The 23,589-nt window shown below is 39.2% G+C and overlaps 2 protein-coding genes across 30 annotated transcripts in view; one reads left to right on the top strand and one right to left on the bottom strand.

The window, feature by feature from the left end:
* Positions 1 to 176: 176 nt before the first annotated feature.
* On the top strand, positions 177 to 14,902 carry LRRC34 (leucine rich repeat containing 34). Of its 5 annotated transcripts, none has more exons than XM_077880285.1 (11): positions 183 to 313; positions 3,027 to 3,147; positions 3,664 to 3,782; positions 3,883 to 3,947; positions 5,167 to 5,250; positions 6,869 to 6,997; positions 8,709 to 8,804; positions 11,541 to 11,695; positions 12,271 to 12,426; positions 13,353 to 13,479; positions 14,616 to 14,902. In XM_077880285.1, the coding sequence occupies exons 1-11, from the start codon at positions 205 to 207 to the stop codon at positions 14,817 to 14,819; spliced, it is 1,365 nt and encodes a 454-aa protein (XP_077736411.1). In that variant the 5' UTR covers positions 183 to 204; the 3' UTR covers positions 14,820 to 14,902. The 5 variants fall into 5 exon arrangements, with proteins under 5 accessions (XP_077736415.1, XP_077736414.1, XP_077736411.1 ...); XM_077880286.1 differs by lacking the exon at positions 3,027 to 3,147 and adding an exon at positions 896 to 977 and having other exon boundaries at positions 190 to 313; XM_077880287.1 differs by lacking the exon at positions 183 to 313 and adding an exon at positions 2,398 to 2,555.
* Positions 10,484 to 23,589, bottom strand: part of MYNN (myoneurin) — a 33,764-nt gene continuing 20,658 nt past the window's right edge. For 6 of the 25 annotated variants that reach the window (XM_077880273.1, XM_077880249.1, XM_077880256.1 and 3 more), the window contains 3 exons: positions 23,302 to 23,372; positions 12,665 to 16,879; positions 10,484 to 12,462 (listed from right to left, as the gene is read on the bottom strand). The gene's annotated coding sequence lies outside the window, so the exon portion shown is untranslated. The remainder of the gene's footprint in view (positions 12,463 to 12,664; positions 16,880 to 23,301; positions 23,373 to 23,589) is intronic. The other 19 variants (XM_077880255.1, XM_077880266.1, XM_077880271.1 and 16 more) reach the window with 11 other exon arrangements.

Raw genomic sequence — 23,589 nt, 5'->3', positions numbered from 1 at the left:
CCGGGCCCGGGGCACCTGCAGGCGGTCGGCGTGAGCGAGGAGCCCCCCAGGCCTCGGGGCCCGACCGCCACCGCGGGCCGCGGGCTGCAGGGGGCGCTCGGGAGCCGCGTGGTCGCAGCCCCGGCGGGCGGCCTGGGGCGCGCAGGCGCATGCGCGCGGTCGCCATGACAACGCGTCGGCGCGGCGCGGGAACCGGGACGGAGGATGTGGGACGGCGGCAGCGAGGCCGCCCCGGCCGGGCCCCCGCCTCTGCCCCCCGCCCCCGCCCCCGCCGCGACCCGGGCCCGGTCCTGGGCGCCGGCTGGCGGTAGTGGTAAGGAATAGGGCGCCCCCGGGCGGCCCCCGCGGGCCTCGGGAGCGCCCAGCAGCTCCTCCGCGGAGCCGGGGACCGGGAGGTGCCCCGGGAGCGCCAGCGCCCCCCTCCCCGGGGCCCTGCCGGCGGCCGCCGTCCGCGTTGGGTGCTGGGCGGGAAGCGCGTGCCTGGGCCTGCAGCCGCGAGCAGCCCCGCCGGCCTCCGGAGCTGCCCTGGCCCCTGGGCTCAGCCCCGACCCGGCGCCGCCCCTGTGGCCCTGCGACCCCCCGCCCAGGCCTGCCCCCTCCCCCGGGACTAAGATCTTCACTTAAAGCTAAATATAAATAAATTAATTAATTAATAATAATAATAATAATAAATAGCAGCAAGCTTGAGATGGGCGTCGTGCTCCGCCCCGAGCATACGAGGAAATTGAAGCCGGGGAAGGTTAAACTCGCTTGTCGAAGTCCCACGGCCGCCCCACCCCGGCTGCCCCCTCCCAGCCCTGGGCTCCCTGGGCCTTGGCTGCTCCAGCGCAGGAGGGCGCGCGCCGCCACCTGCAAAATGAGGCCTTTCTTTAGAACATGTAAAACGTGCTACCAGGTGAAAGGTACTTGGAATACGACACCGGCACGGATGAAGAGGGACGTCTGAGTCAGACTCTTGCTATTTCCTTGTGCAACTGGTTAGTCCTAGTTTTAGCTTTCTTGGCAGGTTGAGGCCGGACTTGTTACTGCTCCCCTAATAGGAATACAGGAAATAAGCTACTAGTGCCGTAGAATCCTGACGTTGCAACAGGTGAATTTTAAAGCAAGGGAGCACAGCAGGGAAAATAGAGCAGAAACTTAAATACTTTAAACCCCAAAGTAGAGCAGAAACTTTTAAATACTTTAAACCCGTGGTCAGGTAATAAGAATCTTCTCGTGACTTTCTTTAGCCCTATTCAGGTTGTAGTGGAAGATTCCTTCGCTCAGATAAACCAGGAGTTCAAGTCTGACACATTTCTTCTGCAGGCCTCGGGTATGGTGCCGCCCGTTGAGGGTGGCACTGAACCTCAGGGATTCTCAGGGCAGTCTTCTCCTTTTTCATTTTTTTTTTTTTTAAGATTTTACTTATTTATTCATGAGAGACAGAGAGAGAAGCAGAGACACAGACAGAGGGAGAAGCAGGCCCCATGCAGGGAGCCTGACGCAGGACTCGATCCCAGGACCCCGGGGTCACACCCTGGGCCCAAGGCAGCGCTGAACCACTGAGCCACCCCGGCTGCCCCTCTTCTCTTTTTAATACCGAGGAAGGTAGGAGCCAGAAAGGGAAGAAAGAAGCCCAGTGGGATCCCAGCTCCAACAAGTAAATTCCTTCAAGATCTGTTTGCTATTGAAGTAGCATTTTATAGGTTGAATTCCACGTGAGCCTCCGTTGTCATGGTTCTTTAGCAAGGGGATTGCTGATATTTAGCTGCTTTTGATACTGAAATTTCCAAGTTGTCTGGAATAAGTGGGTTAATTTTTTAAAGGTTATTTTAAAAACTATTAAGAAAAGTCTACTGCTTTCATTTTTTAATGTTCCTCATTTTAAATCCTGTTTTGTGGACGCCTGGGTGGCTCAGGGGTTGAGCGTCTGCCTTTGGCTTGGGTTGTTACCCCGGAGTCCCAGGATCGAGTCCCGCATCCAGCTCCCTGCATGGCGCCTGCTTCTCTCTCTGCCAATGTCTCAGGCTCTCTCTCTGTGTCTCTCATGAGTAAATAAAATCTTTTTTTTTAAATCTTGTCTTGCAAATTTGTTTAGCAAACTCTTGAGTTCATGTAGTGCGGAAATCTACTCAGCCAAGGATATCTCTTGAGATGCAGAGACTCAGAAGTTGGCTCCTGAAGACACCAGGCTGGTTGAGTAGTGAGATGTCTGAGCAGATTTTTTTTTTAAGAGACCTATACAAAAGATAGGACAAAAAACAAAGATAGTGGTATGTGCTGCTAACATAGATTCCACCCCAGAATGCAAAAGATCCTTTTAAATTAATACCAAAAACAGTAAGGCCGTTAAGGAAAGCTGCAGGCATAACAGAGGAAGATTTCAACTCCTGCTTTGTTTCTGTTGTCTTTATTAAGGACTGAACAGAGAAAAATCAAGCTTTACAAAGAGGAAATGGAAAGGCAGGGAGGGCAAAGAGCTTCTATGAGCCAGGCCTCAACTCAGCGTTAGGAGGAACCGCCAGAGCTACATTCAAGGATGGTGTGGAGGGCATCTAAGAAGCTTCTGGGACTTGGTGATTTTTCGGATCCTTTTAGAGTTTGGACTCTCTGATAAGAGTGTCTTTATTTGAAGTCATGGAAAAAAAACAAAAACCAAAACCCGTGAGTCACCCTAATCCAAGGTGGCAAAGAGGCTTTGGAGTCTGTTTTTATACTCTGCCCTTATTAGCTGTATGGTTTTGAACAAAGTATTTAATTTCTTTGAATATCCCTTTCCTCAGCTACCAGGACCAGTTTTTCCCTTGTGCCACTTGCAAGTTAGTGTCTGCCCACCCTCAGTGCATGCTTCTCCAGACAGCATTTTTATTCCCAATTCCATCTTCCTTTCTCTATTCTTAATTCTATCTCCTTTTCTTCCTCACCCCTGACTCTATACACACACACATTCATATCTTTGAAAGAAGTGCAATTGGGGGGGGAGGGGACAGGAAAGATCCTGGTATAATTTCTAAGTGATGAAGAGCAATGTACTTATCTTTCAAAAGCTCCAGAAATTATTGGCCATCTCCAGGAGAATTATTATAATCTATGTGTGGAAAAGTCCCAGAAAATTAACTATTTTATATTGCATAAGCTCCAAGAAGTGGATAAAGAAATTGAAAAGGGGTAAGGAAGACAAATACTTGATTACATAATATCCACTGACATTGGATCTGTGTGAAAACCTTGGAATACTGAGTGATTTGTTTAAGATGATTTGCAAATGCTTATTAAAATGGACACACATACCCTTTGATTTGGAGAAGTAGATGATGGGCGCGGTTAGTTGGCCTTGAGGGTAGTGGAGTACGGGGAAGAGCACTAGACCCGCGCTCTCCAAGTCTAACCTTCAGATTTGTCCTGAACTCCTGTGAGCTGGATTTACTTATGAAAATCATTGAAGTCTTTGATGTCATCGTTATCAAGTAGAGATACCTTTTTTGTGTGTGTGTGAGAAAAAATTATATAGTGTAAAAGTATTTACAAAATCTGCAGAATATTCAGTAGTCTTAAGTTACTTGGTATAAATCTGTATTGTGATACATACCTGGTTTCAGTAAATGCTATTCATGATGTTACTGTTTACGGGGGAAGAAAAAAATACTCATTTCTTTATTGGGTTTCTTTTTTGTACTTTAACAGGTTGGAAGGACTCACATTAAACATTGCTGGTAACAGTTGCTTAATGCCAGTAGAAAGAGTAACAGGTGAAGATTTTTGGATTCTTTCCAGAATTTTAAAGAAGAATCTATATATTAATGGTATATGTCTCCCTAACAATCGTTACCTCTTGCTTTCATTTTCCTGATTTTAATTATTCAGTATATGGAATATCCATCTCTATTCATCTGTGTTCTTCAGGTTTGGATGTTCGATATAACCTCATAAGTGACGTTGGTGCATACTATGCTGCAAGACTGCTCCAGGTATTTTACTACAAAACGTTCTTAGTTCTCTTTGTTTTCTTCCAGAAGTCAGTGAAGAACCAGTCCTTTCTTTGGAAGGTGCAGGGTTTGAGCACCCCAAGCCTGCTAAGTTAACCCTTTATTGCAGACTTCACTTTGGAGATGTCCATGCTGAAATGCTGCATTAAGGTTGCATTTTATTTAAGAAAGAAAGTGAGGTCAAAAAAACAAAAACCAAAAAAAAAAACCCAGCCTGCTCCACCAATCAGAGTAGGTGTACTTTAAGGCTTTGTTTCAACATCAGAAGACTGGAAAATATGGGTATATGTCTGTATTTTCAGTTAAAATGTTTAAAGCAGCCTGTATCATTTCTTTGATACCTCTTAAGTTAGTTAGCTCTTTAAGTTCCTACCTACTTGTCCCAACTGCTAAACCTGCTTCCAATGAGCTTTAAAATGATCTTGCATATTCGTGAGATGGCACAGAGCAGAAGTAAAGTGAAGATTTGAAAAAGAATATGAACTAATTTATTCTCAGCAAGTACAAAATGCTGCAAAAATCATCAAAATGTTCTTAGTTTTGTTTACAGTGAAACCCCCTAGACTAGGGGCACACACATAAAATGCTAGTTTTGCAAAATGTCCAGGGTCCTGACTTGCACTGTATTTATAACACTTGAAATACTGAAAAGGGGCACCTGGGGGCTCAGTCGGTTCAGTGTCTGCCTTTGGTTCGAGTCATGGTCCCAGGGTCCTGGGATGGAGCCCCTATCATGCTTCCTGCTCAGCGGGGAGCCTGCTTCTCTCTCTCCCTCTGCCTGCTGCTTCCCCTGCTTATGTCCTGTCAAATAAATAAAATCTTAAAAAAAAAAAAAACCAAAAACCACTGAAAACCCACTTGTGTGTGTGTTATCAGTAGATTGTTGGTACCTAGAGCTCCTGAGTCCTCTTTTGCAAACCTGAACAGTTAAATATATAAAGGACATTCGTACTTTGAATCATCAATCAGAATAATCTTTTTCTTTCATTTATTTTGCAGTTATGTTTAAATGAGAATGGTCATTTACACCCTCCCCATCCCCCACCCCTCAATGGTAGTTTCTTTTGTTGGACTTTCAGATTTTCTATGTTACAAAGATTTTCTTTGGAGGTAAATACTTTTACTTAAATTAAGCAGCTCCTATACTGATATTTTTTTCCTCATAATTACCTGTGTAATAGCTTCTTTTCTCTTATTATAGAAACAACATAAACTCATTTACTTAAATCTTATGTTTAATGATATTGGGCCCGAAGGTGGAGAACTGATTGCTAAAGCACTACATGTAAGCATTTATAGACCTCAAACTAATATTTTCTTTGGGAATTTTACCTTCTGATAGCTTGTAATTAACAGGGTCAAATGTTATTATGAACTCGTGCAAATGTGTATTTTCATTACCCTTCAATTTATTAAAATGTAACCTTACATGAACACTTTTGAACTTCTTTAAAAAATAGCTTTATTAAGATAATTCACAAAAATTTTCCATGAAAATTTGAAGGTGTTCAGTAGGTTTTTGTATATTCAGAACTGTGTGACCATCACTGTTTTTAGAACATTTTTATCCCAAAAAAGCAGCTCTGCACCCATTAGCAATACTTCTTTCACTTCTCCATGCTTCTTTCACTCCCCAGCTCCTGGCAGTCACTAATCTATATTCCATCTATAGATTGCCTATTCTGGACATTTCACATAAATGGACTCTTACAATATATAGTCTTTTGTGACCGGCTTAATACTTTCCAGGTTCATCCGTATTGTAACAAACTTCATTCCTTCTTTACTGCTGAATAATGTTCCCTTGTTTGGATATATCCTATTCATGCATCAGTTAAGGATGTTTGGGTTTCCACTTTTTGTCTATAATAATGTCCTGTCAATATTTGCAGACTTCCGTGTGAATATTAGAAAACGTCTTTCTTTGTGAAAGAATAGTGAAAGGAGTGGAATGAGGAGTTAAACTTTGCAAGTGTCTGAGAAATTACATTCCTTTAAAAGTAATACAGGGAGGGCAGCCTGGGTGGCTCAGCGGTTTAAGGGTCTGCCTTCTGCCCAGGGTGTGATCCTGGAGACCTGGGATCGAGTCCCACGTCCGACTCCCTGCATGGAGCCTGCTCCTCCCTCTGCCTGTGTCTCTGCCTCTCTCTCTCTCTCTGTGTCTCTCATGAATAAATAAAATCTTGAAAAAAAAAAGTAATACAGGGAGAATATGGAATGACTGCTTAATAGTTCAGGGTCTTCTTTTGTGGGGGGTGAGGGGATGATGAAAGTATTTTGGAACTAGCTAGGTGATGGCTGTATAACATTGTGACTTTATTAAAAACCAGTGAATTGTACACTTTAAAATGGTTGTGGGTTATATGAATTTCACAATTTTAAAAAGCAGTATAATTTTTTTTAGAAAACAAATGTATAGGGATCCCTGGGTGGCGCAGCGGTTTGGCGCCTGCCTTTGGCCCAGGGCACGATCCTGGAGACCCGGGATCGAATCCCACGTCGGGCTCCCTGCATGGAGCCTGCTTCTCCCTCTGCCTGTGTCTCTGCCTCTCTGTCTCTCTCTCTCTGTGTGACTATCATGAATAAATAAATAAAATCTTTAAAAAAAAAAAAAAAGAAAACAAATGTATAGATTTCCCAGTGAAAGGAAAATTAATTAAAATCTGCATCATTTACTAGGCATTGTTTCAGCATCGGTTTCCTGGGAATCCTGACACTACAAAAATAAGCTGGATTTTTTTCATCTCTTATTGGGAAACAATATTTACCTTTAAGGAGTACAGCCTATTCTATCTTCATGAAAAATTGATGAGTTTGCAAATAGTAATAGTCTCCTAACTTATGTAATCAAAAGACAATTCTGTGGAAGAATTTAATGAAGTTTTGATTCTTTTCCTTTTCAGAAGAATACAACTCTGAAATACCTCAGAATGACTGGGAACAAGATTGAAAATAAAGGTGGAATGTTTTTTGCTGCAATGCTGCAAATTAATTCATCTTTAGAAAAATTAGATCTGGGTGACTGTGATCTGGTGAGTAAAATACTTATGAGAAAAATCATCCAGGTACTGCATCATTCTTGGAAACCAGGATAGGGAACCGTTAAAGAGACCAGCTAAATAACAGTCTTATAAATGAATAAACTTGTCCCTAAATATCACCAAAAGTTTTTTTTACTATTAGACATAATGGTGCTATTAATAAAATCAGGTTGTATTAAATAATACTATAGAGGAATGCCTAGAATAAAATTGTTCCTAAGCTTCTATCTATAACCCTTCTTAACCTAAATGGGATTTTTTAAAGACTGTTTAATTAAACAACTGCTACTTCATTAGAAAACCTATATTCTAGTTCTAATTTATTCTATCGATAAAGAGAAAAGTGCTACAAAGATGGCCAAGTACTCCATTTGGAAGGAGGGAATATGCATGATAGGACAGTTGCCTAATATTTGAGGACGTAATAGTTACGAGTCATGAAGGATGAGAAAAAACTGCCTTGGAAGAGGGTCCATGGCACAACATTCCAGGCAGGGGTCCAGCACACACAGACTCTAAAATAGCGTGGTATGGGTCGCATTGCTATTATGGATTGAGGTGATTTTACTACTATTGTATTTTATCTGTATTTTACAGATGCTTTCTATTTTGAGGAATTACAGTTTTCCATTTCTGGTAGTGATAGAGCTTTAAAATTGGAAAAAGTGAGTGATTTAACAGAAAACTATTAAGTAAATAGTAAAACTGATAAATATGGCAAAAATCATGAGACGTATATGAATAATGAAATGTCAAGCCTGGCAGGTTTTAAGAACTGAAAAGCCAGAATGGCTAGACCAAGGAGTTAAGAGTATCGCAAAGTGAAGGTGAAAGGTCTGCAGAGGCCAGATCCAGCAACATCGTATGGGCTGTGGGTCAAGGCCAGGGGAAGAGGGGGTCATATTATAAATACGTATCATAAGGCTTTGAGGGCTTACATGATCTAATGGTCCTTCAAAAAGATCACTCTGAAAAAAAAAAAAAAAAAAAAAAGATCACTCTGGCTTCTGGGGCACTAGAGGGTGGAAAGAGGAAGCTCACTTACCACTTAGGAAGTTACTATAGGCGTCGTGAGTACGGGGCTGGGGTGGGGGCAGACGGCTAACCTGAGACCTCTTATGGAGACGATCTCTAAGACTTAACTGATTAATTGCGTGTGAGGGTGAATAGACGGGCGGTGAGGAGGCCCAGGTTTTCTGGCACAACACCTGGGTGTGTGTGGTGGGGTCCACCATAGAAATGGGGGAATGAGGCCCTTCCCAGGTGGTCAAGAGGGAACCGTGTGGAAGCCGTGAAAAAGGTGATTAGTAACCTTTCCCACCACACACACCCGAAGTACGAGTATGCATATAGAATGCTTGCACAAGGGTGTGTGTGAGTGGTGTAGAGCCCTAGCTGGGCTCTGCGTGTGTCTGGGCATCTGAGGTCTGCAGCCCACAGAACCCTGAGGGCTTAGGAGCAAACCCAGAAGTGAACATCATAGGAAATGGATCCTGAAACTTTAAGAGCTCCTCTCCTGTCTTACAGATTTTAGGGAAGGGGAAGAGAACATAACATAGTAGAAATTCATTGCTAGTTTGACCAAACTATAATTCAGGGTTTATAATTTAAAAGAGTTTATTTCTTCAAATCTAAATTACTGATTTTGAAATAGGGAGGTTATATACTTCATCAATTTCCTTAATGAATTTACTGTTTCTAGGGAATGCAAAGTGTGATAGCATTTGCTACAGTCCTAACTCAAAACCAAACAATTAAGGGAATAAACCTAAACCGACCTATACTGTATGGTGAACAGGTATGTATTCAAAGTGATGAGAGCTTAATATTACTACATGTGAATAAATTGAAGGTTATGTCAAGGTTCATATTTTTAGAATTTACTGCGTTTACGAAGAAAAACTTATTTTGAAGAAAAATGGAGTTAAATTATGATTTTAGATGTCACGTATTTAAGCAGTAAACCAGGTCTTTTTTTTTTTCCCTTGTGAACTCAGATTAACAGTGAGTAAACCTGTAAAGCAGCAAAGTAATCAAGACAAAAAGACTGGAGTGTAAGAACTCAGTGTGAATTTTGTTATGTTGATATTACTAAACCGCTTTTGAAATCCTGAGTAGGTATGTCTGGTGGCTCGGTGGTTGAGTCTGCCTCCAGCTCAGGGCTTGATCCTGGGGTCCCAGGATCAAGTCCCACATCAGGCTCCCCGTGGGGAAGCCTATTTCTCCCCCTGCCTATGTCTCTGTGTCTCTCATGAATAAATAAACCTTAAAAACTTAAAAACAAAACCTGTATGCGAAGAGCAACCTGCAAAGTCTAGACTTGATCCTATAGCTAAGCTGCACACTGGACACAAGATGACTAAAAACATGGTACCTGCTTTCAGGGCTGCTTTGTTTCTTAACATGATTTTTAGGAGATGTTGCAGAGAAGGTTCTCAGATTAAGGACATCAGATTTGAAGACTAAATCAAAATTTTCTGGATTAAAGTCTCAAGGAAGTATGTTAAACTATATGGAATCACATTGGAAGCACGATTCCTTTTTTTTTAAAGCATGTCAAGTGGTGTCATTCCTAAATCTGAGAATAGTTATGAGAAGCCCAAGGTCTTTCTCAGGTGTCAGCCTGGTGCTTCTAGGAGTCAGCTAAACTCTAGCATGCTTCCTACTCCTGGAAGGTGTGGAGGAGCCACCCTCCATTCTATCCCTGGGAGTACTAGTCTCCAGTGGCTGTGGAGTAGACTTCTTGTGTGGTGCTTCACACTTTGCCATTCCCAAATATAAGCCTGCAAACCTATTTAAGGAATTACATTTCACTATTTGAAGGAGCATGGAAAAATATGAATGCCAGGTGCTATACTAAGCAAATTGTCAAACTTGGCAAATGGATCTAAAAACCCTTCACTATTTCTGGTTCTAGTTCCTTTCCTTAACAAGGGTGGTCGTACAACCAAACTTCTTGACCTTAAAAAAAAAAAAATTGCAATCAAAGCATAAAACACAAATATATATCCTGTTTTCTGTTCCAGGCACCATGCAGAGCAATACTGCCCCCCCCCCCCGCCCCCCGTGGTCAATTTTCATTTGCTAAGATCCCAAACTATAGCTTCCCTTTGGGTGTACTTTTTCCAATGTCAGCAATAATTTAAATCAGATATAGGATTATGGAATACTGAATAAAAAAATGCAGTGTTCTATAGAACAATTATTTTCTGCCAGGTACTTTTTTGTTAATTCTGTGAGGGGAAGTATAATTTTATCTAACTTACAGAAAAGGAAATGGAGACTTAAGCTAGATGAAATAATTTGCCCAAAGTCAGACAGCTAGTATAAAGCTAGTATTTGGATAGTTTAATTATGTAACTCATATACTTTTCATTACAAAACTCATGTACTATCTGCTACTGCTGTGTGGTTTCATTTAACTTTTGTAGTTTTTCTGAGTTATTATGTAGAAGACAATAATATGAGCATACATAGTTATCTGTGTTCGTGATCAGAATTTTCAGTGACCTTTATTATATATATAGCAGGCTCGGGGCACCTGGGTGGCTCAGTTGGTTAAGCATCCAACTCTTGATCTCTGCTCAGGTCTTGATCTCAGAGTCTTGATCCTCAGGGTCGTGAGTTCAAGCCCTGCATTGGGCTCCATATGCCAGGCATGGAGCTTACTTAGAAAAAAAAAAATGCAGCAGTCAAGAGGGCTTCTCCTTACCATAAAATACTGACCCATTAGTTTTAAGACCTACTTTGACTTTGTTAACAACTTAAAAGTGCTTAGTATTCAAATCCTCATTGAGGTTATATACTTTTTGCCTGGGAACAGATTTTGGAATTAAAAATAAGTCTTCCAGTGACTAGAACAGTACAACACATTTAGAAATTTGGGATGATTATAAAAGAGAAGAACTGGATAGTACAGGACTAAGAAGTATATTTTAAAAATAGAATCAACACTGAGAAACATCTTTGTATTTTGTCTGTAAAGAGTAGAGATTGAGAAGTTCAGCAACATATGAGGGTTTAAGAAACATTTAGAAATTCTTGCGAAGACAGCAATAAGGGAACTTAACATGTGCAATACATCATGGGACCAACTTTTATTGTTTAGAATTAAGACACTTTTTAAAATTTTTTTTAAAAGATTCCATTTCTTTATTCATGAGAGACAGAGGCAGAGACACAAGCAGAGGGAGAAGGAGGCTCCATGCAGGGAGCCTGATGTGGGACTCGATCCCAAGTCTCCAGGATCACACCCAGAATTAAGACTTTTTAAAACCAGCCTCTTTTACATCACTTAGGTCACTGTACTTTGCAAATACAGTGGTTTTTAAAATGCTAAAGTATCATTTGTGGCAAAATTGATTTTTCTTAAAAGCCAAGCCAAAAAAAAAAAAGCCAAGCCAAAACAAACTATAGACTAACAGTCTTAATTGATACCTTTTTTAAAAGCTAATTTAAATAACTTAGCATGTGTTTGGAATAAACACGTACAGCTTCAAAATGTATTTTAGAAAAAGATTTTACCTATTTTTAGGAAGAATCCACAGTTCACCTAGGCCACATGTTGAAAGAAAATCAGTGCCTTGTTGAACTACACATGTGTAAGCATAATATAAAAAACTGTGGTATAAAACAGTTATGTGATGCACTGTATCTAAATGGAAGCCTACGCTACCTTGATGTCAGCTGGTAAGTGATGATTAATACGTTAATCCAGAAGTCCTGGGAATAATCTATGTAAATGTTCACAGTACATAGGACACACTGTTAAACACTAATTTCAAAGACCAGAAAATACAACCACCGTTGTCAACTTTTTGTCCTAATAAGCCTTAGTATTTAGTTTCAACTAATATTCTATCTCCTAACAATGTGAATGAGCAGTTTAATCAGGAGTAAACCAGAATGGAAGCAACCTTTTATAGCAAATTTTCATTAACATTTTTGGAAACTGAGTGATTAAAATCTTTACTAAATTAGAGGGGATCCCTGGGTGGCTCAGCAGTTTGGTGCCTGTCTTTGGCCCAGGGCGCAATCCTGGAGTCCTGGGATCGAGTCCCATGTAGGGCTCCCTGCATGGAGCCTGCTTCTCCCTCTGCCTGTGTCTCTGCCTCTATGTCTATCATGAATAAATAAATCTTTAAGAAAAATATTTACTAAACTAGAAAGTAATGTTCTACACAACAGTTTTGAAGCATGTTAATCTTTATGAATAAAAGAATACTTCATATTTCAAATGTAACCATGTATTTTTCCCTTCCCAGCAATAAAATAACTCGTGATGGAATGGTGTATTTGGCTGATGTACTGAAAACCAATACTACCCTGGAAGTACTAGATCTTTCTTTTAACAGAATAGAAAATGCAGGAGCAAAGTATCTCAGTGAAACTCTTGCTTCACACAACAGGAGTCTTAAAGCGTTAGTATGGTTTTATATTTAATCAATGAGAAAAACCTAAACATTTATTTTTTATTATTTTTTTTTTTAATTTTTATTTATTTATGATAGTCACAGAGAGAGACAGAGACATAGGCAGAGGGAGAAGCAGGCTCCATGCACCGGGAGCCCGATGTGGGATTCGATCCCGGGTCTCCAGGATCGTGCCCTGGGCCAAAGGCAGGCGCTAAACCGCTGCGCCACCCAGGGATCCCTAAACCTAAACATTTAAAATAGTAACCCCAACCCTCTTAAAACTCAAGATCCATGATGAAATATGAAAAGTTCTAATAGACATTAAACATTCAATTTCTCTTGGGATCCCTGGGTGGCGCAGCGGTTTGGCGTCTGCCTTTGGCCCAGGGCGCGATTCTGGAGACCCGGGATCGAATCCCATGTTGGGCTCCTGGTGCATGGAGCCTGCTTCTCCCTCTGCCTATGTCTCTGCCTCTCTCTCTCTCTCTCTATCATAAATAAATAAATAAAAAATTAAAAAAAAAATAAACATTTCAATTTCTCTTTTTCAAAAGTAATGTCTATTTAAAATTAGATTGATTCTAGTCATGACTGCTTAAGAATGAGAAAATTCTTACCTCCTACAGTATCCTGAATTCTATAGAAAAATTATAATCATTCAATATGACCAAGATAAAAAATAATCAAAGAAAATACTACAGATGACTTTATCCTGAAAGGTGTATTTGTAATCCACCCAAATGTTTACTGAATGATCTAAAATAAAACAGACTGGGTTTCTGGTATGTAGCTTTTCTACATACATGAAACATCCACTTAGGAAACGAAGTTTCTTAGGTTTTAATTAGCATTACTTTTAAGTATCTATTTATGCATACTCTTTGTGGATGTATGTATTGGTTTCCAGGATTACCACTACTTGTTTTTCACAGGCTGTCAGTAGTCAGCAACAACATAGAGGGAGAAGGCCTTGTTGCACTTTCGCAGTCAATGAAAATAAACCCCACCCTCTCAAATGTCTACATTTGGGGAAACAAATTTGATGAGGCTACATGTGTGGTAAGTTTTCTTTTTTTTTTTTTTCTTCACAGAGGCTTTTTCTGGGGTCTTCTCTATAATATCAGACATTCACAGGTGGCCTTAGAAATGATTCCAAAATATAGTAAGACACTGTAGTTTTGATAAATTTTAACCTAAGTCCTAAAAATTAACCACTGGAAAGTTTTGTGGTTTAAATAGCAGAAGATATCAAATACTACATATTGGTGTAAAGATCACTGAATTATACAGTCCTAATTCCTCCAAAGTTAAAACATTTTAAAAATTAGTTGATTTATTCTAATTTGATGCAGCACAATCTCCAATCTGCTGCCCAATAATTAAACCAAGACATGGAATTTGGAGACATATAGTGTGAGTGCTTTTATATGTTGCTTATAAATAGAGCCCTTGATACTACTTTCCAAACAAAAAGTATTGTAACAAGTAGTTTTTATTTGGAAAGAATGAAGATGCTAAAATTCTCAATTTGCAAAGACTATCCAAAATTCCATCTCTAAAAAGAGTAATAAGATATACTACTTAAACCCCTGATTTCAGAAAAACATATTCTACACAATAGAAACTGAGTTTGGCATAATGACAAACTGGAGTAGAAAGCAACTAAAATTTTAAATCTTTTACACTCTGTAAATATTTGCCTTTCTTTATACTCATAACCTTATCGGCCAACCATTTTAACATGTTTGTGTGACACCCTTACAAAGATACCAAGGACCCGTAAGAGATATGCAAAGAAAATTCTACAATGAATTTGGAATTGGGCTACCAGCCAGGCCAATGTCTAATACTACGGAAATTGTCTGTTAGCCTTAGTCTATAAAGCAGCTTCAGGGAGTTCATGAGCTCCATACAGCTGTATGCCAAAATCTGGTTATTTTTCTGAGAAATGTATATTGTTGTATTTTCAAGGGCATTTACAACTCTTTCCTCCTTCATTTAAGAACTCCTGTAGGACTTGAAAATTTTGATCATGGGATCCTTGGCCCACAAAATTGGGAATACAGAGAATTGTTAATTCTGGGAGTCAGTAAACAAAATACCTTAAAACTTATTTCTAATTTTTGCAAGCTTATTCATTTTGATAATTGAACAATTTTCTTAATGATAGGTTTTTCTCTTCTTAAAAATCCTAGGCATATTCAGAGTTAATGCAAATGGGCCGTCTAAAACCAGACAATACAGACGTGGAGGCATTTGTGGTGGATGGACATGTGTATCTTGCAGAAGTCTCGAATGGCCTTAAAAAGCATTATTACTGGAGGCCAACTTATGGAGCAGCTTGCAGGCACTCAGCTAATGCAGGTTTTACTCTTGTACCAGTAGGTGGACATCTATGAAAAAACTAAAATAATTTTTACACATTGTCTTACGTTAATATTTTATTGCCTATTAAATTTTTCTTTCATAATTTAGAACATTACTTTTTTCAAATGTGTAAAAGATACAACTATATTAAAATGACTTCGTATAATTTTCTAAAAGCAATTTTACAGGAGAGGGAAGATGGCAGAGAAGGAGAACTCTGAATTCACTTCCCCACCATGGACACATGAGGCAAATTGCTACACGTAGCACAACTCACTTGAAAACCAGGACTGGCCAACAGATCTTCCACAGCCAGGTGTAGAGACAAGGTCACATCAAAAAGGGTAAGAGGGACAAAGATGCCATAAGGAATTAAACCCCTGGAGTGACTACTCACAAAAATGAGGGCCTCACAAGGAGGAGACATTCCACAATGGACACCCCTGGCCCTGGGGAGTTGGGACTGAGAAGACCAGTCTCTACAATGTCTGGCTTTGAAAATCAGTGTGGCTTAACTCCACGCTCAGTGGAGAGCTGGAGGGCCATAGGAAAGGCCATAGGAAGTCTCCACCCTTTAAAAGCCAGCATACTAAATAACTAGGCCCGATACAGAGCACAGAAGCAGCAGTTTGAAAAGTGCATGGGATATACGAGAGGGAGATTTACTGACTTGTTTTAGGATGTGTACAGGAAGGGCAGGAAATACAGGAGCTTTCTCCAGGAAAGAAAGAGCTAGTGGGTGCAATTTTTCTCGCCCTCTCCCAGCCTGGACAGCCAGACACTTGTAGAAGCCAGTTAACATTCTCCACTTACCTTGTTAGCACTGTGTGCCATGCCCTGTCTAACCTGCCCCCTGTGGCAGGCACCTCTCCATACCAATTCCTGCCATGGGGAGCTAACCCCACATACCAGTGTACACACAGTTGCTACAGCTAGGCTTCTCAGCTGGCTACAGAGCAAGCCCTACCCCTCAGTGTGTCTGCAGCAGTCACAGAGGCACCTAAGGGCCAGTTCTGCCGACTAATAAACCCCAGCTACTGTGACCAAGTCTCACAGCCAGCCACATGGGAGGCAAGCCCTGCCCACCAGTGAGTACACAGTAGGCAAAGTAGATCACTGCAGACAGAGGGCTGGCCCTGTCTGTATGCTTTAGAGGCTGCAGTGGGGCTTACTAGCCAGCTGTGCAAGGAAAAAGCCCTGCCCACCAATGTACCCTCAACACTAAAGGATGATCATTGTAGCCAGTGGAGTAGAGGGCTAGCGTCATCCACCAGCATGCTAGCAGCTGTCATGGCTCGACCACAACAGGTTCTGGTGACCAGGAGGACTGCGTTGCAGGAAACCACAGTACCCCCTTCTACACAAGGCCACAACATTCAAGACCAGGAAAAGCAGCTGACCTAATTCCTAGAATGAGACAAAATGAGGAGACACAGGAATATGTCCCAAACAAAAGAAAGTGAAACCACAGAAAAAGAGCTAAATGAAAGATAAGCAATATGCCCAAAAGAGTTTAAGGTCATGGTCAGAAAGATAGGCACCAGACTTGAGAGAAGAATGAATGAACTCAGAACTTCAACAAAAGTGATATGAAATAAAAACTAGTCAGAGCTGAGGAACAGAATAACTAAAATTAAAAATATGCTAGAGGAAATCAGTGGATTAGAGGATACAGAAAAACATGCCAGTGATATGGAAGACAGGGTAATGGAAAACATCCAAGCTGAACAGCAAAAATTAAAATTTAGGTTAAGGGGACCTCTGTGACATATCAAGTGTGTGAACATTTGCATTATAGGGATCCCAGAAGGAGACGAAAGAAGGGGGACAAAAAACTTACTTGAAGAAATAACAGCTGAAAACTTCCTTAACCTGAGGAATGAAATGGACCTTTAGGTGCAAGAAATAAGGAGAGCCTTAAGATGAACCCAAGGAGGTGCACACCAAGACACATAATTAAAATGGCAAAAAATAGAGAATCCCAAAGGCAAGAGAAAAGCAAACAGTTACATACATGGGAAACTCCCTAAGGCTATGCACTCATTTTCAGCAGGAACTCCATCGGCCAGCAGGGAATGGCATAATCAAAGTGCTGAAAGAAAAAACAAACCCTGCAACCAAGAATACTCTATTCAGCAAGATTATCATTCAGAGTTGAAGGAGAGAGAGTGTCCCAGACAAAGGAGTTCATCACCACTAAACTAGCTTTACAAGGCGGTTCTTCTACTTCCTTTAGATGTAAGGTTAGATTGTTTAAAATGCCCTTGTTTCTTGAGGTAGGCCTATATCACTATACATTTCCTCCTTAGAAATGCTTCTGCAGGACGCCTGGGTGACTCAGTGGTTAAGCATCTGCCTTTGGCTCCGGTTGTGATCCCCAGGTCTGAGGATTGAGTCTGGCATCAGGCTCCCCACAGGAAGCCTGCCCCTCTCTCTGTGTCTCTCATGAATAAATAAATAAAATCTTTAATATTTTTTAAAGGAAATTCTTTAAGTGGAAAGAAAAGGCCACAATAGAAGAAAGTTATGAGAGGAGAAAATTTCCCAGTAAAAGCAAACACATAATTAAGGTAGATCTAAAACTCATAAGCCTAGTAAGGAGGTTAAAATAAAAGCAGTAGGATCAATTATATCTGTAAAAATTAGGGATACACCAAAAAGAGGTAAAATATGGTATCATATACATAAAACAGGAAGAAGGGAATGAAAATTTAGTGCTTCTAGAGAACTAAAAAGACTATGATCTCAATATAAACTGATATACACATAGCGTGTGGAACCCCATGGTAACCACAAACCAAAAACCTGTAATAGATACACAAAAAGAGAAAGGAACCAATCACAAGGGAAGAGAGAACTACAAAAAATAACCAGAAAGCGGGATCCCTGGGTGGCGCAGCGGTTTGGCGCCTGCCTTTGGCCCAGGGCACGATCCTGGAGACCCAGGATTGAATCCCACATCGGGCTCCCGGTGCATGGAGCCTGCTTCTCCCTCTGCCTATGTCTCTGCCTCTCTCTCTCTCTCTCTCTCTGTGACTATCATAAATAAATAAAAATTTAAAAAAAAAAAAAAATAACCAGAAAGCAACAAAATGGTATGAAGTACACACCTATCAATAATTACTTTAAATGAACTAAATGCTCCAAGGAAAAGATATAAGGTGACTGAATGGATAAAAAAAATAAGACCCATCTATATGCTTGCCTACAATAGACTCACTTCAGACCTAAAGATGCATACAGACTGAAAGTAAAGGGATGGAAAAAGATCTTTCATGCAAACAGAGGCAGAGGGAATGTTGGGGCTACTAATACTCATACCCCCATACTCATATCAGGTAAAACAGACTTTAAAACAAGACTGTAAAAAGAAACAAAAAGGTCATTGAATAATGATAAAAGAATCAATTCACTAACAGGATGTAAGTATCTGTGCATCCAACTTAGGAATGCCATCTAAATATACAAAGCAAATATTAACAGACCTAAAGGGAGAAATTGACAATAACACAGTAATAGTAGAGGGCTTTAACACCTACTTAAATCAATGGATAAATGGTCAAGACAGAAAATCAATAAGGAAACAGTGGCTTTGAATGACACATTAGGCCAGATGGACTTAAAAGATATACACAGAATTTTCCACCCTAAAACAGCAGAATATCTATTCAAGTGTACATGGAACATTCTCCAGGACAGATCACATGGTAGGCCATAAAACAAGTCTATGAAGACTGAAATCCTATCAAGCATCTTTTCCCACCATAACAGTATGAAACTAGAAAGAAATCAATTACAAGAAAACTGGAAGAAACACAAAATACCTTAAAGCTAAATAGTATGTTACTAAGCAACCGATGATCAACAAAGAAACAAGAACTAAAAACTACTTGGAGACAAATAAAAATGGAAACACTACAGTTCAAAATCTTTAGGACACAGCAAAAGCATTTTTAGGATGTTATTTATTTATTCATGAGAGACACAGAGACAGGCAGAGACACACAGGTAGAGGGAGAAGCAGGCTCCCTGCAAGGAGCGTGATGTGGGACTCGATACCAGGACCCCAGGATCATGTCCTGAGCCAAAGGCAGACGCTCAACCACTGAGCCATCCATGCATCCTGCAAAAGCATTTCTAAGAGGGAAATGTATAGTGATATAGGCCTACCTCAAGAAACAACATTTTAAACAATCTAACCTTACATCTAAAGGAACTAGAAACCAAAGTACCAACAAAGCCCACAGTCAGTGGAAGAAAGGAAATAGTAAAGATTAGAGTGGAAATAAATGAAATAGAGACTAAAAAAACAACAGAGAAGATCAATGAGACAAAGAGTTGGTTCTTTGAAAAGATAAACAAAATTGATAAAACTTTAGCCAGACTAATAAAAAAAACTCAAAATCAGAAACGAAAAAAAGTTAAAACTGACACCATAAAAATACAAAAAAATATAAGCAATTACTACAAAAAACTATATGCCAAGAAACTGGACAACCTAGAAGAAGCAGACTTTCTAAAAACATACAATCTTCCAACTGAATCAAGAAGAAATAGAAAATCTAAACAGGCCAATTACTAGTAACAAAATTGGACCAGTGATTTAAAAAACTCCCAACAAAAATCCAGGATCAGATGACTTCACAGGGGAATTCTACCAAATATTTAAAGAAATGTTTATACCTATCCTCACGGTATCCCAAAAAATAGAAGAGGGAGAAGTTCTCCAAAATTCATTCTATGAGGTCAGCATTATCCTGACACCAACACCAAAGAGACTACCAAAAAAAAAAAAAAAAAAAAGTAAACTATAACCCATTAATTCCTGATGAACATAAATGCAAAAATCCTCGATAAAAAATTTTAGTGAACAGAATTCAAAAAAACACATAACAAGATCATTCACTATGATCAAGTCATATTTATTCCAGGGATGTAATGTTTCAACACCTGCAAATCAACTGACATGATATACATTAACAATATGAAGGATAAAAGTCATTTGATCGTCTCAGTAGATGCAGGAAAAAGGATGAAAATTGAACATCCACTGATGATAAAAACTCAAAGTGGGCACAGAAGGAACATCCCTCAACAGAATAAAAGACATAAATGACAAACCCAAAGCTAACATCATAACAGTAAAAAGCTGAAAGTTTTCCCCTATGATCAGAAACGAGTATGTCCTAGCCATAGCACTCAGACAAAAATAAAAGGCATCTGAATTGGTAAGGAAGAAGTAAAACTGTCAGTTTGCAGACGATACTAATTATAGAAAACACTAAAGACTCCACCAAAAAATTATTAGAATAAATGAATTCAGTTAAGTTTCAGGATACACAATATATAGATATCTATTGCATTCCTGTACACTAATAACAAACAGCAGAAAATTAAGAAAACAGTCCTATAAACAACTGTTATCAAAAAAAATAAAATACTGGGGTGCCTGTCTGGCTCAGTCAGAAGAGCGTGTGACTCTTGTGAGTTTGAGCCCCACTTTGGGTGTATAGAGCTTTCTTAAAAAAAAATTAAGGTAAAAAAAAAAAGACATTGATGAAAGAAATTGAGGACAACACAAACAATGGAAAGACTCACAGAAGACTTAATATTGTTAAAACGTCCATAGTATCCAAAGCAATCTACAGAATTAATGCAATCCTTATCAAAATACTAATGGTATTTTTCACAGAACTAGAAAAGAAAAATCCTAAAATTTGAATGGAACCACTTAAGACCCTGAATAACTGAAGCAATCTTGACATATCACAATCTGAGATTTCAAACTATGCAACAAAGCTGTAGTAATTAAAACATATGGTACTGGCACAAAAACCAACACCTAGATGAATGGAATAGAACTGAGAGTTCAGGAAAAAACCCCATGTTTATATGGTTAATTAACCTATGACAAAGGAGGCAAGAATACACAGTGGAGAAAAGACAGTCTCTTCAATAAATGGTCTTGGAAAAACAGGACCACTTAAGCCATACACAAAAGTAAACTCAAAATGGGTTAAAGACCTAAATGTAAAAGACCTGAAACCACAAAACTCTTAAAGAAAAACATAGGCTGTGCTGTAATCTCTTGGCCATCAGTCTTGGCAGTATTTTTCTGGAAATGTCTCCTCAGGCAAGAGGAAAAAAAAGCAAAAATAAACAACTGGGACTATATCCAATTAAAAAGCTTTTGCACGGTGAGGAAAAGAGTCAAAACAAATAAGCAACCTAATGAATGGGAGAAGATATTTGCAACTAACATTTACAAAAAGAAGTTAATATCCAAAATATATATAAAGAACTCCTACAACTAGAAACCAAAAACCCCAAACAATCTAACCTGAATGGACATTTTTCCAAGGACATACAGATGGCCACAGACACATGAAAAGATGCTCAGCATCGCTAATCATCAGGGAAATGCAAATCAAAACCACAATTATATCACTTCACACCTGTCAGAATGGCTAGTATCAAAATTACTAGAGATAAGTGTTACGAGAAAGCTATTGTGTGGAGAAAAGGGAACCCTTATGGGCTGCTGATGAGAATGTAAATTGGTACCACCACTATGGAAGACCGTATGGAAATTCCTCCAAAAAAATAAAAATATAACTACCATATGATCTAGCAATTCCATTTGTATGCATTTACCCAAAGAAAACAAAACCATTAATTTGAAAAGATACGCATCCCTACGTTTATAGGAGCTTTATTTATCCCTACGTTTATAGGAGCTTTATTTATAACACCCAGGATACAGAAGCAACCTAAGTGTCCATCAATAGATGAATGGAGAAAGATGTGGTAGAGATATACAATGGACTATTAATCATAAAAAAGAAAGAAATCTTGCCATTGGCAACATTGATGGACCTAAAGGTTATGGTATGTGAGATAAGTTGATGGAGAAAGACAACATATGCTTTCACTTATATGAGGAATCAGAAACAAATGAACAAAGAAAAACACAGACAACAAACTATTGATTGACAGAGGGGAGGGATATGAAAAGATAGACAAATCAGATGAAAGAGATTAAGAGGTACAAATTTCCAATCTTATTAAAGTAAGTTATAATGAAAAAGTACAGCATAGAGAACATATGCAATAATCTTGTAATAACACTGTACAGTGACAGATGGTATCTACACTTATCACAGTGAGCATTTCGTAATGTATGTAGATCATTGCCAGATCTCTATGTTGTACCCCTGAAACTAACGTTTCAACTATACATCAATTAAAAAATAAAAGAAAAAAGGGCTGGGGGAGGGGGAAGAAAAGAGACTAAAATTTTAACGATGGAGGGAAAAAAAACTACAAGAAATTAAACTAGTTTTTCAAAAGAAAATATCATTAGGGATGCCTGGGTAGCTCAGCAGTTGAACATCTGCCTTTGGCTCAGGATGTGATCTTGGGGTCTGGGATTGAGTCCCGCTTCCTGCGGGGAGCCTGCTTCTCCCTCTGCTTGTGTCTCTGCTTCTCCCTTCTCCCTATCTCTCTCATGAATAAATAAATAAAAATCTTAAAAAAAAAAAAAGAAAAAATATCATTAAATAGTAGAATAGCATAAAAAGAAAAAGTCATTATAGGTATCCTAACTGAAAGTTGTCATGAAATGGTAAAAAGGGTTCAGGTGGCAGACTGCCAAGGAATTTCACGGGGTTTAGAAGCTGAAAAAATATTTTACATATCTCATTTAGGTAATTATAGTTGTCAATACAATTTCACAAATACAGGTAAATAAACACATATATTACAAATACATGTAAATGTATGCTTTCCAAGTCAGTGATGCCAGTGAACTTTTTAAGATTGTTCTCTTTTAGAAGATGCCAGTAAGATTTTAATGATTTGATGGCAAATAATTACTGTAGTCTATGGCCAATCTTGTTTTCAAATTAAGATTCCTATGAGGATGCAACCGATACTATGATACTTTGATTATAGACTTATATTCACAAATTTATTCACACACACCAAGAGAAGGCTGCTTCATCTGAAGGATTTACTTGTCAGGCAAAGTGTGAAAAAAGACATGTGGACAGTTTTAAAAGGTTAATTTAAGCTGAGGTTTTGCAGTCTACAAGAAAATACCATCTATCTCTAAATGTCATAGGGAGGAGGTGGATTAAGGTGGGGGTCAACTTTATTGTTGTCTAAGTACTGGCCTTCACTTAAAGTATTGCAAATTCCCTCAATCATAGCTGTATTTTTTAAATATTAGTATATCAAATAAAGCTCACATCTGCCCAGTCCTTTGGTAGATTAAATAATTAAGATCAATATCCCCTACGTATTATTATTTAATGATTCTTGAAGTTTTACCAGTCTTTCCTTATATTTGGCACCTAACATCACGTTCCTGACTTCCTGGGGGGAATGGGAGGGTGGTCACAGAGGGTGGTGGTGGTTATGTATGGGGAAGAACATCTAAAAACTGGTATGAAGGCACTATTTTCACTTAATGTTACAGAGTTATTGAGCCAGAAAAAGACCTAAATGCCTTACCAAATCCATTCACATGTTTTCAGAGATGAATGGGAATCATCCAGGATGGTTGCTATCAGGTTGAGTCTGTGCTGAAAAACAAAATCTTAAAACATCTGGAATTGATTGAAAAATACATACTCAACAGTTCATGTTAATTAACAATGGGTGAAATGGAATTCAAGTTGTTATTTTTATCGAGGTAAATTCTGTTTATATGCTATATCAAAGGAACTACCACGATCTGGTAATGGAATTTTAGAAATAATATGACCTTCCTTTGATGTGAAAATCACTTAAAGATCTGCC

Source organism: Canis aureus, chromosome 31 (assembly GCF_053574225.1).
Source record: "Canis aureus isolate CA01 chromosome 31, VMU_Caureus_v.1.0, whole genome shotgun sequence".
NCBI lineage: Eukaryota > Metazoa > Chordata > Mammalia > Carnivora > Canidae > Canis > Canis aureus.
This window is presented reverse-complemented; position numbering and strand designations above follow the sequence as displayed.